The sequence below is a fragment of the Stenella coeruleoalba genome (assembly GCF_951394435.1).
Source record: "Stenella coeruleoalba genome assembly, chromosome: 5".
In the NCBI taxonomy this organism is placed as follows: Eukaryota; Metazoa; Chordata; class Mammalia; order Artiodactyla; family Delphinidae; genus Stenella; species Stenella coeruleoalba.
This window is the reverse complement of record NC_137150.1, coordinates 77300542-77321328: the sequence shown is the minus strand read 5'-3', so window position 1 is coordinate 77321328 and position 20787 is coordinate 77300542. Positions and strand designations below refer to the sequence as shown.

Genomic DNA, 20787 nt, shown 5'->3' with positions numbered 1-20787 from the left:
TGGGAAGGTCTGAGGTTGAATGTAAATGGATCAGACTTATGTATTATAGCCAAAGTATTATACACAAAGGTGGAAGCAATTTTTAAACTGGCTTGATCTACCTCAACAGTCATAGAATATTCACTGATTTCCTCACATTGTTGCTAAGAGTACCCTGAGTGGCCTTCTAGGTGTATTCTCCCACTTTTTTTTTTTTTTTCACTTTCAACCAGCCAATATTTATGTAACACTGCACATAAAGCTCATTGAAATACGCTCTGAATTCTGTGCCAATAATCCATTGCAGCAGTCCTGGATTATAAGACAGGAATGTGGGGCACTGACCCATCCATTCAAAAGTGTTGAGTGATCATAATTGAAGTTTACTGCACACTTAATGTTTGCTAAGTGCTTTATACGTATTATCTCACTTAATCTTGACAACTCTCTATGAGATACGTACTACGGCAAGTCCCATCTTACAGAAATTGAGGCTAAAAAAAATGGAAGGGACTTGCCCAAGTTCACACACCCTGTAAGTGCAGAACGGGGACCAACACCTGAGTCTGACTCCATAGCCGGGGCTGACCACTACTCTCTGTACTCCCACAAAGAATGCATATGCTTTAGACATAGCTCTCAGGTATCACATTTGATACTCACTTTGGTGTGGGGAGACAGAGGCCATTATGCCCATCTTTCAGATGTGGCAACAGAGGCCAGAGAAAAGAATGGATCTGCTGCTGGTCACTAAGCAAGGGAGTGGAAGCATGGGGGCACCCACCCTGTCTTTTGATTCTAAGTACAATGCTCTTTCCTCTACCAATGGAGGGCGAGGGTCTAAGGTGGCCATCTACTTGGAAACCCCTATTTCCTTAGATTTGGGCAACAGAAGTAGCCAGAGGGGAACTCAGGGGCCTGGGGTTCGAGCAGGCCCTGAGAACAATCTGTGGAAGGAATCAAGGGAGCCTGAGCCACACGTTAGACCTGCATCTTGGAAAGCAAAGGAAATCACCCACTCCCTGACCTTTAGCCAAAGCTGTAGGATGTCTTCTTGCCTGAGACCAGCTTCCAGGGTAATGACTTCAGATGGTATATAGCACATTCTGTGTATTTGGCACTTTCCTCAAAAAATGAAAGTGACCAAGTAGACCATCAGGCAGCAGAAAAAAAGGGGAAATCCCCACAATGACTCAGACCTCTGGGCCTGGTCTACACACCTCTCCACCCCCAGTTCCCTGCTGCCTCCACACTCACGGTTCTGGATGGTGATCTTGCGCTGCCGGTAATCCACCCCCAGCACGGGCTCGTTCTGCCCCCGCCTCTGGGCCACGATGCGCACCTCCCGCTGGCTGTCATTGCAGTCATTGGATGGGTCCTGGCCCAGGGATAAAGCCGCCTGGTATGCTGGGGAAAGAGTACACACCTACGTCACACAGCAGTGGGGAATTCCCATGAAGAAAGGTGCCCTTAGTGGTTTCTGGAGCAATGAATGTTCTCAATTTTTCCCGAGCCTATGCATCCCCACGAAGATTCTGGAGTGGGGAATCTGAGATTCTGCATTTCTAATGAGTTCCCAGGTGACACCAATGACCCACACTTTGAGCAGCAAGACTCCAGACCCCTCTAATAGGCCATCATTTCCAAATCCTGACTGCATCCCCATCTCCCCCCCCCCAGTTTCCCTTGCCTCATTTTCAAAGTCACTCCAGAATCTGCTCCCATATGGTTCATCCACCTGCCCTCACAATAAAAGTTTTGAGAGCTGTTAAATCTGCTGATGATAAATGCCTACTAGCCGGTCCCTCCTACCTTCCCACTTAATGCAGGCATTTTAAGAGTAACCCCCAGGAAACAATGCCTCAATTTAGAGAGGGGTGTTTTGGGGACAATGTCAGGCTCTGTGGGTGGCTCAGACAGTTAGGTTTTGGAGTTCATATTGTAAGATATTAGGGCTAAAAAAGGTAAAGCTGATGTCTCCCCTTGCTTTTCCTCATCTCAGGAAGCTCAGTTCCTTCCTGTGAACAGGGTATCTACTTCTATTCTCCGAATTTCTAACGGTTAACTGTCCCAGGCTGGTGGTGGGGATCAGGGTTCCTTTGTTTCTTGAGAGAGGCAGAGGTGGGCAGCTAGGGAAGAGCTTTGGTTCCAGACAGCAGGACTGACGTGAGTAGGGCAGCTGTTACTGAGAGGCAGGACTTGGCTAAGCATGGGGAGAGCTGCACAGCACTCAGGGATGTCCAACAATGAACAGGCTGCCTGTGGCCAGGGAGCTCTCCAGCACTGAGAGTGTTTAGTCCACAGAGGACTGACTGTCCACCAGGAAGCCTGGCTCTAGAAGGGAGTGTGGCAGTGGGCGGGAGGCTCACAAGGGACCACTCCTCATGCGTCATTGGGGGGCGGGTAGGAGTCTTCTTGTCTGCGTTCGGAGGAGGTGGGGGTGATGAGAGGCAGACCTACATCCTCATCTTAGCGCATGGGTGGGCAACCAGGAATGAACTAGGAGTCACAACTTGCTCTGCCTTTTATTTAAAGTCTAAGCTGCCTTCATTTATTTTAGAACAAGGTGAGACATAAATTTTAAAATAAATAAATATTATGTGACCCTGAATAAGTTATTTCATCTACCTGGCCTCCGTTTGTTTATCTATAAAACGAGGGGACAGTATTAAGTGATCTTTCTGGCTTCTTCTCACTATAAGGATTTGTGATCCTAAATAATTCCTACACCCTAATGGCGGTACTTCACAGAAGGACTCCGGGAGAGCAGGGGGGAGGGATGAGGGCACTCACATGCAGAGTAGTAATCAAAGATGGGGTCCTTGCAGAAGGACTTGAAGCGCCACGTCACCACCACATCCTGGAGCTGGGCAGAGGTGGTGTAGTCACATTTGAGAACGACGGAGGCAAACAGGGTGACATAGCGCTCCGTGTGCTGGACTGTCACCAGCAAGGACACACACCCTGCAGCCAAGAGCAGGAGACAATGCTGAAGGCAGACCTTAGGTAGGTCTCTAAGGGGTGACCTACTTCTATTCATGGGGCAATAAAAGCATTGCACACAAGCAAACACACCGCCTGACTGGTTGGGAGCAGCTCACAAGCTGTCTGTGTTCTTACTTAGCCTGGGCAGGGTTGGGACAGAAACTGCACAGACACCCTGGAGGAGATGGAGGAGAAAAAGAGCAAAAACCATGACTCCCAAGGTGCTCCCAGTCCATAGGGAGTGATAACACATCCAACAATGATAAAGAAACGATATTAAAAGAAGGCCATGGGGCTTCCCTGATGGCGCAGTGGTTGAGAGTCTGCCTGCCGATGCAGGGGACACGGGTTCGAGCCCTGGTCTGGGAGGATCCCACATGCCGCGGAGCAACTGGGCCCGTGAGCCACAACTACTGAGCCTGCGCGTCTGGAGCCTGTGCTCTGCAACAAGAGAAGCCGTGACAGTGAGAGGCCCGCGCACTGCGATGAAGAGTGGCCCCCGCTTGCCACAACTAGAGAAAGCCCTCGCACAGAAATGAAGACCCAACACAGCAAAAATAAATTAATTAATTAATAAACTCCTACCCCCAACATCTTCTTTAAAAAAAAAAAAAAAAAGAAGGTCATGTATGTACTGGAGTGACTTTGCTAATATATATAATTTTTCATGTCACTTCTCTTCTTAAAATGTTTTCCCATTTCCCTAAGGATAAAGTTCAACCTCTGTACCCTGGCCTAGGAGGCCAGTCACGTCTGCCTTCAGCCTTTCTCTGTGGCCTCATCTCCCTTCATGCCCACCCCAACTTGGGGCTTCAGCCACTCTGGACTTGCCTCAGTCTTTCCCGTGCTAGGACTGCTGTCTTCCCCAGGTGCTCCCACATGCACATCTCTTGGCTGGAGCACTCTTCCACATCACCAGCTGCCACTCCACTCCCTTCACCAGGCTAAGTACTACTTCTTTCTTAGGTCTTCAGCTGCACCCTTACCTCCTCAAGAAGCCTCCTCTGACTACAAGTCTGGGAGAGGGGCTTTCCTCTGTTTTCCCAAAGTGCCTCATCCTACCCACAGGCAGAGCATTTCACACTTCTGGGGATGGCCTTCTACTGTAGGCTCTGAGAAGGCCAACTGGGTTTGCCTCTGACTCACTGTTCAAACACAAGAGCCTCATACTGTGCCTGTCACCTCCTTGGCACCCAACAAATGTTTGTTGAATAAATGATAGAATGAATGACCAGTGAAACTTGGCAGTTCAACTGGTCGACATAAGCATAAAGAAAATAAAAAAATGATCAGACTGTGACAAATTTTATCACGAAAGACTTGAAGGAACTAACAATTTTTCTTTTTACTTTTTAAAAACTTTCTCCCCTTACCCTCCAAATCTACAGATATACTGAAAGCTCCAAGTGTGTGTTGATGAGGAACCAGGTGGCACAGAAATGTCAGGTGGGACTCTGACATGGTCAGAAGTCCACACATAACCAGCATCTTCAAATGTTCCTATGTCAATATGGACTCTAGGCCAAGTTATAGCGGCCTTCTCATAGGAGGTTTAGTGTAGAGCAGTAGTATTCAAACTTGAGCATGCACCACTGGGAGGACTCGTGACAGCCCAGATCACTGTCAGCAGGAGTTTCTAATTCAGTAGGACTTGGGTGGGACCCAAGAACTTATATTTCTAACAAATTTCCAGGAGTTGCTGATACTACTTTGATGGGTACCATACTTTGAGAACCACTGGTGTAGACTAGCTAAAGTAAACCCAGGCTTTGGACTCAGATACGACTGGGTTCAAATCAAACTGTACTACTCACTTGGACATTGGACAAGTTATTTACTCTCTCTGAGCTTGTGTTTCCTCAGCTATGAATGGAGATTATAATAGTACTAACCTAATCAGGTCCTTGAAAGAATGCAATGAGATAACCCACTCCTGGCACTTGGCATGGTACCTGGCAAGGTGCTGGCATATATGCTGCCATGTTAGTGACACTGTATGAGTCTTTTTTCCTTTTTTCCCTAATTATGAGGGCCAAGGAGAAAGGGGTTCAAGCTGGGAGTCCCTCCAATAGAGTTCTCAGGTAGAGCTACCTTCATTTTGACTAACTCCCATAAACAAAATAAATACAGTCACCCCTGTTATAGAGCAGCTGGGTGAGCCTGGCTCAACGGCCAGAGCCACATGGTTCTGGGTCCTGCCTCGCCTTCTGGACACAACCCTCATAAGACAGCCACCATGGTTTGTGATGGCCACCAGCAGCCACTTTTCTCATGTCCACAGAGAGGTAGCAGAATGTTGCTTGGGACAGGCTCTGGTCCCCAGAAATGACCTGAGCCATCTCCAGGGCTGGGCTGTAATGAGGATGTGCCAGTGACAGCCATGCTAGAGAGAGGGTCTGCAGCAGTGTGGGGGAGACCTGTGGGTGGGAAGCATCATAGAAGGAAGAGATTTAAGCTAGACCCTAAAACCCAAGTAGGATTAAGATGATACGTGAGGGCTTCCCTGGTGGCGCAGTGGTTGAGAGCCCGCCTGCCGAAGCAGGGGACACGGGTTCGTGCTCCGGTCCGGGAAGATCTCACATGCCGCGGAGTGGCTGGGCCCGTGAGCCATGGCCGCTGAGCCTGCGCATCCGGAGCCTGGGTTCCGCAACGGGAGAGGCCACAACAGTGAGAGGCCTGCGTACCGCAAAAAAAAAAAAAAAAAAAAAAAAAAAAAAAAACATGATATGTGAAAAATAGGGAAAGGGCAGAGAGACTCATTGTGTCAGAATGGAAGAAAGGAGTGAGCAAAGGCCCTTATCAGGAAGGGGCAGTTCCTTGGAGAACCTGGAGGGAACCAACCCAGCTGGTGCCTCTGGCTTTATAGACAGAGGATAAATAAGGCGAGCTGGTTGTGGGGAGTAGGAAGTGGGGAGGTGGGGTGGAGTGTAAATTGCACTCCAGAGTCTATTTCCAGTTAATGGATAATCACTGAAGGCTTTCCTGAAGAAGAGTAATAAGGTGAAAGTGATGTTTTTAGGAAGATGGATAACTTCCTTATTTAGTTGTGAATGGAAAAAGAACATCACTTTGAAAATAAGCCTTGAGGAGTTTGGGGGAAATAGCTGCTGTCTCTACTAGCTGTAGTGTTCCTGGAAATCAGTCCAATCAGAATGGAAGAGCTAATGACTAGTATCTCAAGCCTAACAAGGATTATTTCATAATCTGATTTTTTATTTTTGCTTCTCCACCTTCACCACCTCTTTGGTTTTTTCCAGAACTGACCTGAAGTAGGCCTTGGAGCTTTTACCCAACACAGCTTTAACTGCATACCAGAAGCAGCTACAGGTAAGATTTGACAATGAATAGGATGGCACTATTCACTACAGAAACACTAGCTTATTTTGTTCAGTAACACACATGGATTGGAATAGAGAGAAAAACATTGAATTGTGGTGTAAACAAAATCTTAGGTTCACAAAGCACTTTCAAATATTTTCATTTACTCCCTAAATATGAGCCCTGGGAGGAAACAAGTTGTGCCGGTGCATACACAGCAAATCTAGGATTGGATAAGGCAAGTGGCTTGACTGTGGTCATTCATTTTCTAAGGGGGTTGGAGCCAAGATTCTGCCCCTGAGCAGTCTCTTGCCACTCTACCTGGCTATTCTTTAAATAAAGGAAGATGTTTGGTATTCAATAGCTTGCAAATAATCAGAGCATGGGGCCAGGCTACATGAGCAATAATTAATAAACAACGGGCAGCAGTTACTCTAATACCGTGACTAATAAACTACATGTTCTTTATTTTGCTGAATGGTAATTCAATACAAATGACAGTTTATTCAAAGGACTCCAGTCAACATTATTTGTATAGAGGTGGAATATCTGCAGGGGGGTAGTGCAGGTTTGCTGGGAGTCAGAGAGGGTATTTGGTTGGAGCCAGAAGTTGCTCTGGGGTTGCTTTGAAGATGGCTGAATCTGACACCCTGAGGCAGAAGAATGGGGACAAGGGTGATCACCTTCATTACCAAATGTGCACTCAGCTTCTTTTCCATGAATGCTCTTGTTATGGACAAAGCACACGTGGGGTGACTTGACTCACCTTTACCAACGTCAGCACTGGCTTTGTGGCCTGGTATTTCTCTTTTATCCTCTCTTTAATTTCATGCCTTACGTGAACTTCAAGCCTTGAAATACGCCAGGTTCCCACATATCTGACAATATTGAACTCATTCACACTCCCTCCAGCGGTCTGTTGGCCCTACAGCATCCTGTACAGCTCCCAGACCTTCACCCCTCGCCCACCCTCACATGGAGAGTGGGGGAGAGTCTCAGGCCAAACGGTACCGAGCAACCAGCAAACCCTTCTCCCTTCTTCTCAGCTGTTGCTCTGGGTTTCAGCATCTACTGTGTACCAGGTGATGTACATACATCGTCTCTAATCCTCACAAAATTCCCTAGGGTGGGGTCAGCCCTGCTCATATCTGTGGGCAAAAGTTCAGAGACTGTAATAAACCAAGCCCTCTCAGCCTCGGGATTTGAACTCGGGTCTTGCTCACACCAAATCCAATCTTTCCCAAGAAGGCAAGCCTGACTTTCCAAGTAGAAGTCAGGCACTGGACTCTCAAAAAGCAGGAGGAATTTCCAGATTGGGAGGAAGAGAGAAGAAGTAGCAAGACAGACCATTTCAAAGGCAGAAACCTCCTATCTTTTCCTTTAGCCTCTAATTTCTCTGTAAAACTAACCACACTGGACACGCACACTACTAAGCAGGTAAAGTTTTCAAGAAGAGACTAAGGGCAGCAGAATCTGGGCTGAAAATATGAAGAGATTCAAAAAGATAAGTGTCCTGTTTATATGTGTCCTGGTTGCATCCTTGCTCTTTTAAACCTGGTACTACGGGCTTTCAAATTCTTAATTTTTCTTTCTGTTCTTAAATTCCCTTCATCCTGTGGCATCTCCTTCTCCCCAGTTCATCACCATCTAATTGCCTAGTTGTGTCTATAATTTTCTCCTGAAAACATGAATTCTGGAGACTGATTTTCTGAGTTCAAATTCTGCCTCCACTCCCCTGCTCGCTAAAAGACCTGACAAGTTATTTCCAAACTACAGTTGTTTCTATATATGCAAAATTGGGATGATGATAATCCGTGCCTGATAGGGTAATAGTGAGGGTTAAATGAGATAAATATGTCCAGCATTTAGCAAAGAGCCTGGCACATAATAGACACTCAGTAAACAGTAGCTATTACTTGTATCATTTGTTCTTATCTTGCCCACTTCAAGAGGTTGAGAGCAATTGAGAACAGCATGCAAAAACATTTTGAATGAATTAAAATGATACAAATGTAAGCTATCATTACTGCCTTCTCTTTGCAAAATGAGTTAGTGCATTAAAAGCTTTTAAAGCTGCGTCTTACCTGGCAAACCCATTCACAGTTTGTCTCTGTGAAAGAGGAAGGGAGATCTGTAAGGGTGGAAAGGTAACTTCAGATGAGATAGCAGAGCTCATGGGAAGGAGGGAAGGAGAAGGGGATTCTCTGTTTCCCACCATGAGGTACTTTCCAAGACTACGCTGCTAAGCAGAGTGGGGACTACCATCCCGCGTTGAAGTGGAAGGTAAATATACCAATTAAAAAAAAAGAGTATCTTTACAACTAAATGCCATGTGTTCCCAAATAGATGCAGATCTTTGCACATTTATTTATTCAGCCTGTCTTCGCTGTGTAGTATCAGAGTGGGCAAGATGTTTTATAGTTTCTAGAACATATTATCCATACAGTACAGGGATACAGATACAAAAGTTTTTTTTCCTTTTAAACTAAGAATCCTTTTCAGGGGACTGGATGGCATTTCCCCTCATTTCCACGTGAAAGGTCTTGCTTGGAAGGGAGTGGCAGGCAGGGAGGAGAGCAAGGTCTTTCCCAGCAAGGGGTAGTGGCCTAATGGTGCCTCCAATGGAAGGTCTTGATTCCTGTTTTTCAGGCACCCAGTCACCTCTGCTCCACTAATCAGGTTAACAAAAAGTACACAGGTTTAATCCTATCAGAGTTTATGTCAGGGCAAGCTATCTCCCCAAGTATATTTACCATCAGTATTTGTTACATTTCCTCAGATAACAGTGCAAACAGAAGAGGAATCAAGGGGAAGAGGGCCTGGCAATGCATGGACAAGAAGTAAGGGACGGAGAGAGCAAGGAGAGGAGAAAAGGGGAGAAAGAAGCAGGTTGGGGCGGGGGAGGAATTATGTCTACGTATTGCACGTTTAACAAAGGTCTGGGGGTGCTTCTCGACAGTTGTTAGGCTTGGGGTGGCAGAAGCCTATGACTACCCTCGGGAGGAAACTGGTAACTACTGAGCACTTCAGTGTTGGTCAGCATGGTATTGGGGGCTTCATTATGCAGTACGTAGTTTAACCTTGGCAAACCCCCATGAGATCAGCCTTATTTTTATCTCAATTTCATAGATGAGGAAAATCCTCAGGGAGATTAAGTAACCGGTTTGAAGCCACACAGCTAGTAAATAGCGAAACTAGATATAAGCGTATACCTCTAAAATCCCAAATCCTACAGTTTCCATTGTACCACCTGCCTTCTGGATAAGTTTCCTAATGGTGGAGGTTTAACCCTTTAAGAGACATTCACAAATTTATTTTAACCATTTTGTAGAGAAACCCCTTTCTTCCTTTTTTATTTATAAGATAAATAATAAGAAACTTCAAACAATAGAGAAGGGTATAAAGTAAAATGTTCATCCTTGCTCACTATGAACTCTACTCTCCAGAGGCACCATAATTTGGTGTCTACCCTCCACATCTTTTCCTACACGTTTTTTTTTTATTAAAATTAATATTATGTACATTGACCTGCAACGTTGTTTTTTCTTCAAACTAATGAGATATCATTATATTCTATCTCAGTATATATTGATCTAAATTTTAGTGGCTGCATGAAAATTTGCTACATGGATGAACCATAATTTACCCATTTTTCTAATGATGGGCATTTAGGTTGTTTCTAATATTTCACTATTACAAACAATGCTGAAATAATTTGTCGAAATGAATACCTTTATATTATATAAAGTATCTCTTCACATGCATGCTTTTATTCTAGTAGGATGTATTTCTCAAAGAGAGAGTGCTGGGTCAAAGGGGATAAGACTTTTATATTTTAATAGATAATTCAGGAAAGAAATTTATATTCCCATCAACAGGGTGTGACACTCCCATGTTTCACCACAATCTTTCCAACAGGGGAAATATCAATCTTTAAAAATTTCTTGATAAACTACTAGGTGAAAAAAATAGCCCCTCAGGTGGTTTGAATTTGATATCCTTTGGTTATTAGCGGTAGAGGAAAACAAGACCTGGTTGAGAGGCAGATGCTTGGGGTTTCCCAAAGCCAGACGCTCAGTGTCTGTGACTCAGTGACTCATCTGTGTCCCCACATGCTAATCTCAGAGCACATGCAAATTTAAGTCTCACCACAATGACAAATTTCTGTGTGCCCTGGGCCTTCGGGTCACTCATTCACTCATTTATTGAATACCTACTATGAGCCAGAAGCTGTTCCAGACGATGGGGGTAAAGTAGCTAATGAGAGAGACAAGGTCCCTGTACTCTTGGAACTTATACTCTTGGGGAAAGTCAACAATACATAAGTAAACGGATAAGCAAGGTACCTCTGGTCATGGCTAAGCTTTATAGGATGGCTTAGAAACTGGTAGAGTTTTGAATAACAAATCCTACTACTGTACAATAAGAGCCAAGAAGACACACGGGTCCAAATCCTCCTCATAGCTCTTCTTGGTTGTTTCAGAATCTAAATCAGACCCCAAATCTAAATCCTATTCCTTCTGTACAAACTTGGGCTTCTTCCCTATTTCCCATCTCAGTGAGTGGACAAGACTGAAAACTAGAAATCGTCCTTGACATCTCTTTCTTCCTCACTCCATATAAAGTCTATTATCAAATTGGGTTTATTTGTCTCCTAAGTATTTCTGGAATCTCTGTCTCTCCATCATCACCGTCACCCTAGCACAAGCTACCATCACTTCCAGCCTGGATACTGCTTCAGCTTAACTGGTACCTGCACATACTCTGGTTTTCCTCCACGTGGATTTCACACCCGTCTCCCAACTCTTTCTCCTTAAATATCTCCAAAAGCTGTCCATTGTTCTTATGATAAATACAAAGCCTTCCACCATGACCCATGAGGCCATGCATATCTGGTCCTACCCATCCCCGGCCTCCTTTCCACCACACGTCCAGTGGCTTCCTCCTTTCAGTCACACTGATATTCTTGCCACCTCTCATTCTCACTGAGCTCCTATCCAGCAGCCTTGCACATGCTATTCATTTGTTTGGGATGATCACCCCTCAGCTCTCAATGTGAGCATCATTTCTCCAGGGAGGGCCTCCTGAATGAGCAAAATCCATCTATTATATGCTCTTGTGGTACCTTGTATCTCTTTTTCATAGTCCCTATCATAGTTGTATTTCTACATTTGCTTGTATTTCCTTTAGACCATAAGCACCATGGGGACCAAAGCCGTGTCTGCTTTTGTTTGAGAGTACGTCTGGCACATGGTGTGCATTAAACCTTTGCTGAATAAACAAATAAATTCATACAAGACAGGCTAAGCTGCTTGGAACAAAGTTTAAGTGCTCTGAAAGTACAGAAAACAAATGGTTAAAGTCAACCATTTGTAATATGGCCAGACAAAAAGCAAGGAAGAACGGTGTATGTTGGGGGGAGAGGGGGTGCAAGAGCACGCTCACAGTAGTGGAGACAAGGCTGCCCATGTTAGTGAGGCCATAATGAGTGAGGCTTGAATTCCAAAGAGCTTTAATCCACTCATATAAACTATGGGGATCTAGTAGATGTTCTTGGAGGACTCAAGTGAAGGTGGGAAAGATTAATCCAGGTAGGCTAACCTATCATCTGGGTAGAGGATGGTTGAAACTAGGCAGAGAGGTAGCAGGCCTAGAGGCAAGGAGATGGTTAAGATGCTGGGATTAAGCAATAGCACATGGTGATTAACTGGGTTTGGGAAATGAAGAAAGTGTAGAATGCTTTCCTCTGACCCCACCTTACCCTAAGATTTGTAGATTGGAAGATCCAGAAACGAGGACTGGAGAAAGACAAGACATGATCAGAGTCTTCCTAATTCTTAAAACACACAATCTTATTTCTCCCCTAAGGACTTCAAATAATGAAATAAAGTATTAGGCTGAAAGAAACTTAGGCAGACAGTACAGTAATTACCCAGCATCTCATCCCACTATACTGTTGTTGAGGCAAGAGGTTTAATAATTAACATCTGGTTATACCTCCAGGAGGTAGTCAATTTCTATTTCTACCAGGATTCAATTAGGCAAAACAAACCTGCTCCATGGTATGAAATAGGTGAAAGAGCAATGGACTAAGAGTGAGGACGCCAGGGTTCCCGTCGTCCCAGCTCTCAAACCAACTCCACTGTGTCAACTTGAGATGCCTGACTTCCCTGGACACAGATTTCCTTATCTGTAAAACTGGCTGGGAGGAGAAGACAAGGACTGGGAGTGATTTCTACTTGTGTTCGCAGAGCACTGGGGTTCTGGGAGGTACTTCAGGGAGCCTCACAGCAGGGGGGTGGGGGGCAAGGGAGGAGTCGAGTGGACAGTCCCCTATCCAACACCTGAGAAGCTCTACTTTTTACTATCTACTGTATCAGGGACCAAGATGTCATTAGGTTTTCAGTATGATCCCAACCTTCACCCCGACCACCAAGGGGAAGCTCCTGGTCTAGATGCTAAGAATCTTGTCCCTTAGAAGTCAGCTGTCTGATTTCCTAAAGAATAATATAAGTTGATAGCTACGTGGATCTATAAGCTAACACCCCTCTAAGATCTTTTTAAATATTCACAAAAGCACAAACAACACACAACCATTTAGAATTTGGCAGTGGGGGGGGGGGGGCGGGGGTGGAATCTAAACTTTTCATTCCAGGAATAAACTTTGAGATTGGATGAAGGTAACCAGAGCTATTAGCCAATAATGCAAAGAGCTATAGGAACTTACTTTAGCCTTATCTTAAGGCTCTGTTTTAAGCAGAAAATATCACTTGTGTGATAAAAAAAACTTCTTTCTTTTTAAGGAAAAACAGTTTGGAGAATTACACACACACAAAACCCTCTGACAATCCATCTCTCCACAGCTCCAAACATAAAGACTCTGGGAACTTCACAGGACTTCCTGACCTCAGAGGCTTCATCGAGGCCCCAAGCCACACCAACTAGCCAGTACCCACATCTGACATAATCTCTTTCCTGACCCACACTTCGCAACTGCAGAAACTTGGATGCTAATCAGAGAGCTGGGTTGACTTTTCTTTAGAAACAGAAGAGAACAAGGTGACAGACCAAAATGAATATGTTCTAATGCAGGGTTTTCCAAAGTTCATACCTCGGTTTGCAGTGGGTCTTGAGAAAATCAACTTACTGGATTTTTCTATTTAATACTGTTAATTTGGGGATTACGTTCTATGAATTTAAATGTTATTAAAGTAATATTTAATGTTAATTTGTTATTCTTTTATCCAACATAGTAACTGGTTTTGTGTGTGTGTGTGTATACCTTTTGTTCCTATTTTATAAATCTCATATATGTGTGTATATGTCACAATGTAAACTGTATTTCTTCCTGGACTTAGGATCTTTCCGTGTTCAGCATTCTTTGCTTCTAAAATGTGTCACGCAGGTAGGCTTCCATTTAACGAATGCCAGGCAAATACAGCAGTCTGTATTATTTGACCACCTCAGTATCCTGGCTACTCACACTGCATGGTTGGTTCATGAACACCTGGAGCTCCACTTTCTGAAGTCTGTCCATTTAGCAATTTGCTTACTTTAAGAATATACCCTTTAGCCACCAGAAAACTACTAGAGCTAATCAATGAATTTGGTAAAGTTGCAGGATACAAAATTAATGCACAGAAATCTCTTGCATTTCTATACACTAACCATGAAAGATCAGAAAGAGAAATTAAGGAGACAATCCCATTCACCATTGCAACAAAAAGAATAAAATACCTAGGAATAAACCTACCTAAGGAGGTAACAGACCTGTACTCAGAAAACTATAAGACACTGATGAAAGAAATCAAAGATGACACAAACAGAAGGAGAGATATACCATGTTCTTGGATTGGAAGAATCAATATTGTGAAAATGACTATACTGCCCAAAGCAATCTACAGATTCAATGCAATCCCTATCAAATTACCAGTGGCAGTTTTTACAGAACTGGAACAAAAAGTCTTAAAATTTGTATGGAGACACTGCCAAAGCAGTCTTCAGGGAAAAAAATGGAGCTGGAGGAATCAGACTCTCTGACTTCAGACTATACTACAAAGCTATAGTAATCAAGACAATATGATACTGGCACAAAAACAGAAATATAGATCAATGGAACAGGATAGAAAGCTCAGAGATAAACCCACACACCTATGGTCAACTAATCTATGACAAAGGAGGCAAGGATATACAATGGAGAAAAGACAGTCTCTTCAATAAGTAGTGCTGGGAAAACTGGACAGCTACATGTAAAAGAATGAAATTAGAACACTCCCTAATACCATACACAAAAATAAACTCAAAATGGATTAAAGACCTAAATGTAAGACCAGACACTATAGAGCTCTTAGAGGAAAACATAGGCAGAACACTTTTTGACATAAATCACAGCAAGATCTTTTTTGACCCACCTCCTAGGGTAATGTAAATAAAAACAAAAATAAACACATGGGACCTAATGAAACTTAAAAGCTTTTGCACAGCAAAGGAAACTATAAACAAGATGAAAAGACAACCCTCAGAGTGGGAGAAAATATTTGCAAACGAATCAAAGGACAAAGGATTAATCTCTAAAATATATAAACAGTTCATGCAGCTCAATATTAGAATAACAAACAACCAATCCAAAAAAGTGCAGAAGACCTAAATAGACATTTCTCCAAAGAAGACATACAGCTGGCCAAGAAAAGCTGCTCAACATCACTAATTATTAGAGAAATGCAAACCAAAACTACAATGAGGTATCACCTCACACCGGTTAGAATGGGCATCATCAGAAAATCTACAAAGAACAAATGATGGAGGGGGTGTGGAGAAAAGGGAACCCTCTTGCACTGTTGGTAGGAATATAAATTGATACAGCCACTACGGAGAACAGTATGGAGGTTCCTTAAAAAACTAAAAATAAAATTACCATATGACACAGCAATCCCACTGCTGGGCATATACACAGAGAAAATGGTAATTCAGAAAGACACATGCACCCCAATGTTCATTGCAGCACTATTTACAGTAGCCAGGTCATGGAAGCAACCTAAATGCCCATCAACAGACGAATGTATAAAGAAGATGTGGTACATATATACAATAGAATATTACTCAGCATAAAAAGGAATGAAATTGGGTCATTTGTAGAGACGTGGATGGACCTAGAGACTGTCATACAGAGTGAAGTAAGTCAGAAAGAGAAAAACAAATATCATGCATTAACACGTATATGTAGAATCTAGAAAAATGGTATAGATGAACCGGTTTGCAAGGCAGAAATAAAGACACAGATGTAGAGAACAAACGTATGGACACCAAAGGGGGAAAAAGGGATGAATTGGGAGATTGGGATTGACATATATACACCAATATGTATAAAATAGATAACTAATAAGAACCTGCTGTATAAAAATAAAATTCAAAAAAAAAAGAATATACCCTTTGGTTATAATCATTGTGTTTGAAAAATGTTGAGCGTTCAATATTCTTTGTAAAAATAGAACAGCTTTTAAAACATCATGCTGGTGATTTAAGGATTGGGCTTTATACCCTAATGGGATTTTTGTCTGTAAGGCTTCTTTTATTATTCTTTTGACCTAGATGACTGCTGGCTACAGAGTCCTAATTCTGAGGATGGGGTGCCCAGGGTCAGAAGTGGGAATTAGGAATTACAATTAGGAATTGTAAGAGTGGTGTTTCCGCCTCTATCAATTTGGCTTTAGAGACCAAGGAGTGCCTAAAGAGCTGGAGGAGAAGCCCAGAGGCTCCTGGCTTCTTCCTTAGTTGCACCTGTTTCGGAAGGGCCTAGGCTAATAAAAGAAGAAAACAACAGGTTCCCACAGACAGAAACTCGATTCAGTCCCCGCAACTCCTGGCGCCCGTGCCAAGAGCCACCTGAGCGCGGCCCGGGCCTCCGCTGTCCTGCCTGTGGCCAGCTCTGCAAGGCCAGGCAACAATGGCTTCCTCTCCCCTTGGGCCCCTGGTGGGACCCATTTTCCCACGGCTCACCTGCTGGGAGCCAGGTGAAGAGCAGCAGCCAAGGTGCGGGCAGCTCGGGGCTCATTCCGGCCCTCTCCGTTCCCTTTCAGCTCAGGGGCTCCAGGGACACTGTGTCTGTCTTCATCAGCGGCCGGTTCAGGGCGCACCACCTCTCCTAGGAATCCCCCCGCTTTCCGCTCACTGCGTGCGGCGCGGCGGGAGGACCGGTCCGGCTCCGCGGGCAGGTACCGCCCGGCTCCTGTCCACCTGGGAGCTCCCCGCGGCTCCGCCTCCCGCTCCGCGCGCCGCCGTTTCCTGCTCCGCCCCGGCCCTGGCCCGCGGCCACCTTTCCTGCCTGCCACCGCCCCGCCCAGGCAGGCTGCCAGGTGATTCTCCTCACCGAAACACCATCTCGTGCCACTCTCGCCTCCCACCTATAAGAGCCTGTTACCATTTTCCCCAGAAGTTCTTGGGAAATCTTACCCCTAGCAAATTTCTCCCTCACTCTTCGTAGAATTATGTGGATATAACTTTCTAGGGAATATTTCCTGCCGTATGTTTCCATTCACACACACGTGCTTGGAAAACATTTTTTTTCCCCACTAAAAACACACTAATAGGAAGTTTATGTGTAATGATTGTTCAGGTTTTCTATAAATAAAGATGGTGGGGTGTGAACTAGAGAAATAGACCTAATTTTCCAAGTTATAAAAGAAAAGGGTGCTCATTATAGAAAAGTTAGAAAAAATATAAATTAATGAAAGTAAGAAAAAACCGTGCTCCCACCATCCATAGTTAGGCATCGTTAATATTGGTTTAGGCCTTATTATTTGCCATCCTGCATGCAGCTCAGCAGCCCCTCACAGACCTCAGCCGCCCAAGATGAAAGATTCTAGGTCTTTTTGCACCAGGCCACCTAGGATGTATTCCCAGTCTCTCCTTCTTCCTTGGTAGGAAGTAAGGGGTAAAGCAAATCAGAGGAGGAAGGCACACTTGCCTTCAGGAACCAGCCAACCAATGACATTAATTTGGAAAGTGACATGAACACTGGCCAATATAAATAGACAGCAAGCCACCTTATACACCTCTCCTTTATCAGGGATTTCTCACTGTGCTCCCCGTTCTGTAACAAACACAATTCCCCCCTCCTCCTAGCCACCATCTTTTTCCTGAAGAAAATAGTTATAAAAATGCATTGAACATGGTTTCTGCCCTCAGGGAGCTCCTATTCTGCTCACCGACCTTACAAGTCAGTATTACTTCTCATAAGTGTATCTCCTGTTTTGCTCTGCCAGGAAGGCTCCTCTTCGCTTGGCACTACTGGAGTCCCTCATCTCGCCTCCACCCAGAGGAGCATCCTTGTCCTGAATCTGACTGGAGGTTTCAACCCAGTCTCTTCTCTCCAAATCCCCTCCTCCCCCCTCCACTCCTGTGTCTGGCCTCTGGTTCCCCTATAGGGCCTCTCCACTTTAAATAGTTTTCTTGTAGCCTCTTCTCTTCTAAAAAGTAGGAAGTAGAATCAGGAAATGCATGGCCAAAGGCAGATGGCACAGTGTGTTTAGGAGCCTTTGGATCTTCCACAGTGGGATCCCAGCACAGCAGGAGCAGCAGGATACAATGTGAGTGAGGGGTGCTCCCCCAGCGCCTTCCAGGGATCCTGCATGTGCTCCCAGGAACCTTGTATGTGTTTGAGAGTTTGTGACCCTGAGGGATTTGTGTGATTCCTGGCTTTGAGAATTGTTCTAGGGAAATTTTCAATCCAGTCTAAAAAAGTATGAGCCCTCTCCTTCCCACACCTATACCTCCCTTAGCCCTTGCTTTGGTATTAAGGTCATTTTGCTATTCACTGAAGTCAGCATTTCTCCATGTTCATTTCATGGAACAGTAGTTCCATGGAATGTTAATAAATAGTATATGGAAAAAGGGCTCTTTGATCAAATATATTCAAGAAATGCTGGGTTAAACTAAATGAATCATTTTTCCAGGACCTATCAACCCCTTAGGGTGCTAATATACATTTGAATTTCCAAGAGAATATGTCATGCAGCATTGTTCAACCACAAAACCCTTTTTTCTCATACATATCTTAGGGCAGATGTCCCATGGAACATATTCTGGGAAAGCCTGGTGGTCTACCCCAAACATAACTGCGGGAATACATTGAGACTTACATAGGAACAACAACAACAAAATAATGACTTTAACAAAGGTTATTCCAAGTGTAGTAGAATTAGAAGATTCCCTTATTTTCTCTTGAGAATCACTCATTCAACTGAACATCTACCTCCATTTCTTCTCTTGTAGTGAACACTTAGGTTAACTTTATATGGTCCTCTGTCTACTATGTGCATCTTTTTTTCTTCACCATTTATTACATATTATGTACCAAGTAATGTTCTACGTGCTTTACATGCATTATCTCAGTAAATTCCCACAATAACTGTATGAAATAGGAACTTACTATCAATCCCATTTTACGGAATGGAAGCTGAAATACAAAGAAGTAACTTGCCCAAGGTGACAAAGCTAGTAAGTGGTGGAGTTATGAGTCTAAGTGAGGCAATCTGATTCCAGATCTTGTGCTCTTAGTTATTATACCACCATGCACTCTCACCTAGTTACGTCTCAATGTGTATAGTTGACTCTATCAGCGTGTGCTAATGCAGTTTCTTTCCACATATGCCATTTAGCTCCAGACAAAGAAAAACTCCATTCCACTGTCATGAGCTCTCCTGGGCCAGTCATTTTGCCAGTATGTACCATTCATTCAACAAAGATTAGATAAGATTATACATTTGGCTCAGAACAAATAGTTTTTTCATTGCTAGATATAGAAGTAAAAATCATTTGACCTGCTGATACTGATTGAGACAAAAGTGTCCTCATCTGTAAAATAATAATAGCTACTATTATTAAACACTTACATTGTGCTAGGCACTATTCTAAGCACTTTTTGTTTTAACTTCAATAATTCTTTCAACAACACTATGAGGCAAGGACTAACACTGACCCCATTTTATAGCTGATGAACTTGAGGCACTAAGATTCAGTTATTTACCCAGGGCCACCCAGTTTGTAAGTAATAGAGCTGAGATGCAAACTCAAGCAACCTGTCTTCAGAGCACACACCCTTAATTACTACTCTCGTTATGCTGTGCTTCTATGAGTCGACTGGTCCAGGCTCTGACCACAAAGTACTGAGCTTATGATCTCACCCTTTATAATTGCACTTCCTAGTTGAAACTGTATCCATGAATGTTCTGAATACTGAGTCTATATGTGCATATGCATCTGTATTTGAGAATACTGTGATATTTCTATATCTATATGTGTATTTATCAAGAATGGAGAAAACAAAAGAACATGTAAATAAAAATTATGCTTCAGGCAGTTAAAGGTAAAGGAGGGCAAGAAAAGAAAGTCACCAACTGATGCTGCACCATTTGGAGTATGTCTTAGTCATCTTTGTATGCCTGGCATATAGCATAGTACCTGGCATATAGGTAGTGCTCAATAAATATTTGTTGAGCTGTTAATCCATAGTTTCTGGAGGAAGTGACATGTGATCTGGGTTTGAAAACAAATAAGATTTTGCCAGAGTAATCCAAGCAGAGAGACCAGTATGTGAAGAATCATGGAACCAGGAAATGGCATAGCTGAATTATAAGCAGTTGAGTTCGGCTAGACTATAGAGCAAGGTGGGGAGTGGTAGGAAAGTATGTTAGAGAGCTAGCCAGGGTAAATAAAGGGCCTCGCATGACCAGCTGGATTACTAAGACTTCATATAATAGACACTGGGAAGCCAGTGAAGGGTTTTAAGCTGGGCGAGGCATGATCAGACTTGCATTTTAGAAAAATAAACTTGGTAGCAGTAAGAAGAATGGTAGGTGAGAACGGAGATGAAAGGCAGGGAGACCAGTTAGGAAACTGATACTATAGTCAAGGTGGGAGATACTGAGGGCTTAAGCCAGTCGTTGGTGTTGGGAATGGAGAGGAGAGAATACTTGGGCAGATATTTCGAATATAGAATTGACAAGATTGGTGATAAATTAGATGTGGGAATTGAGAGAAGAATATAAGTTTCTGACTATTGAGCCTGGGTGGATGGTGATGCCTTTAAAGAAAATAGATATATAGAAAGGTTTTGAATCACTTCAAACACATTGCACCTGAGAGAATAGTGGACCATTCAAATGAAAATCCTATGGAGGGTTGGACATCTTTATTAAGTGCAATCTGGTTACATTAGGTTAGTAGGAGCTGCACAACTATATAGGGAGGTCTGGGTTAGTAGGGACTGAGAAACCTTCTGGATTAGTGGGATATAACAAGACAATTTATCTTGGAGTAGGGCTAAAAGCAGAAGGTGGTAGAATCTAGTAAAAGGAGTTTGAGAACAAATATGTTTATTATTACCATTCCTAGTCAACATTTTACAGGATATTATAACTAGTATAATAAGAAAATAAAAAGTCTGAAAATGAAGAATAAAGATGTTACATTATGATTATCTACACAAAACATTGAAGAGAATCTATA

The 20787-nt window shown here is 43.4% G+C and overlaps 1 protein-coding gene across 4 annotated transcripts in view; it reads right to left on the bottom strand.

The window, feature by feature from the left end:
• ILDR1 (immunoglobulin like domain containing receptor 1) overlaps nucleotides 1-16333 on the bottom strand; it is a gene marked incomplete at both ends in the record, with an annotated part of 38561 nt that extends 22228 nt beyond the window's left edge. For all 4 annotated transcript variants that reach the window (XM_079923104.1, XM_079923105.1, XM_079923106.1 and 1 more), the window contains 3 exons: nucleotides 1237-1386; nucleotides 2773-2943; nucleotides 16279-16333. In XM_079923104.1, coding sequence (XP_079779230.1) covers nucleotides 1237-1386; nucleotides 2773-2943; nucleotides 16279-16333 — 376 coding nt within the window. The remainder of the gene's footprint in view (nucleotides 1-1236; nucleotides 1387-2772; nucleotides 2944-16278) is intronic.
• Between the last annotated feature and the right edge of the window lie 4454 nt (nucleotides 16334-20787).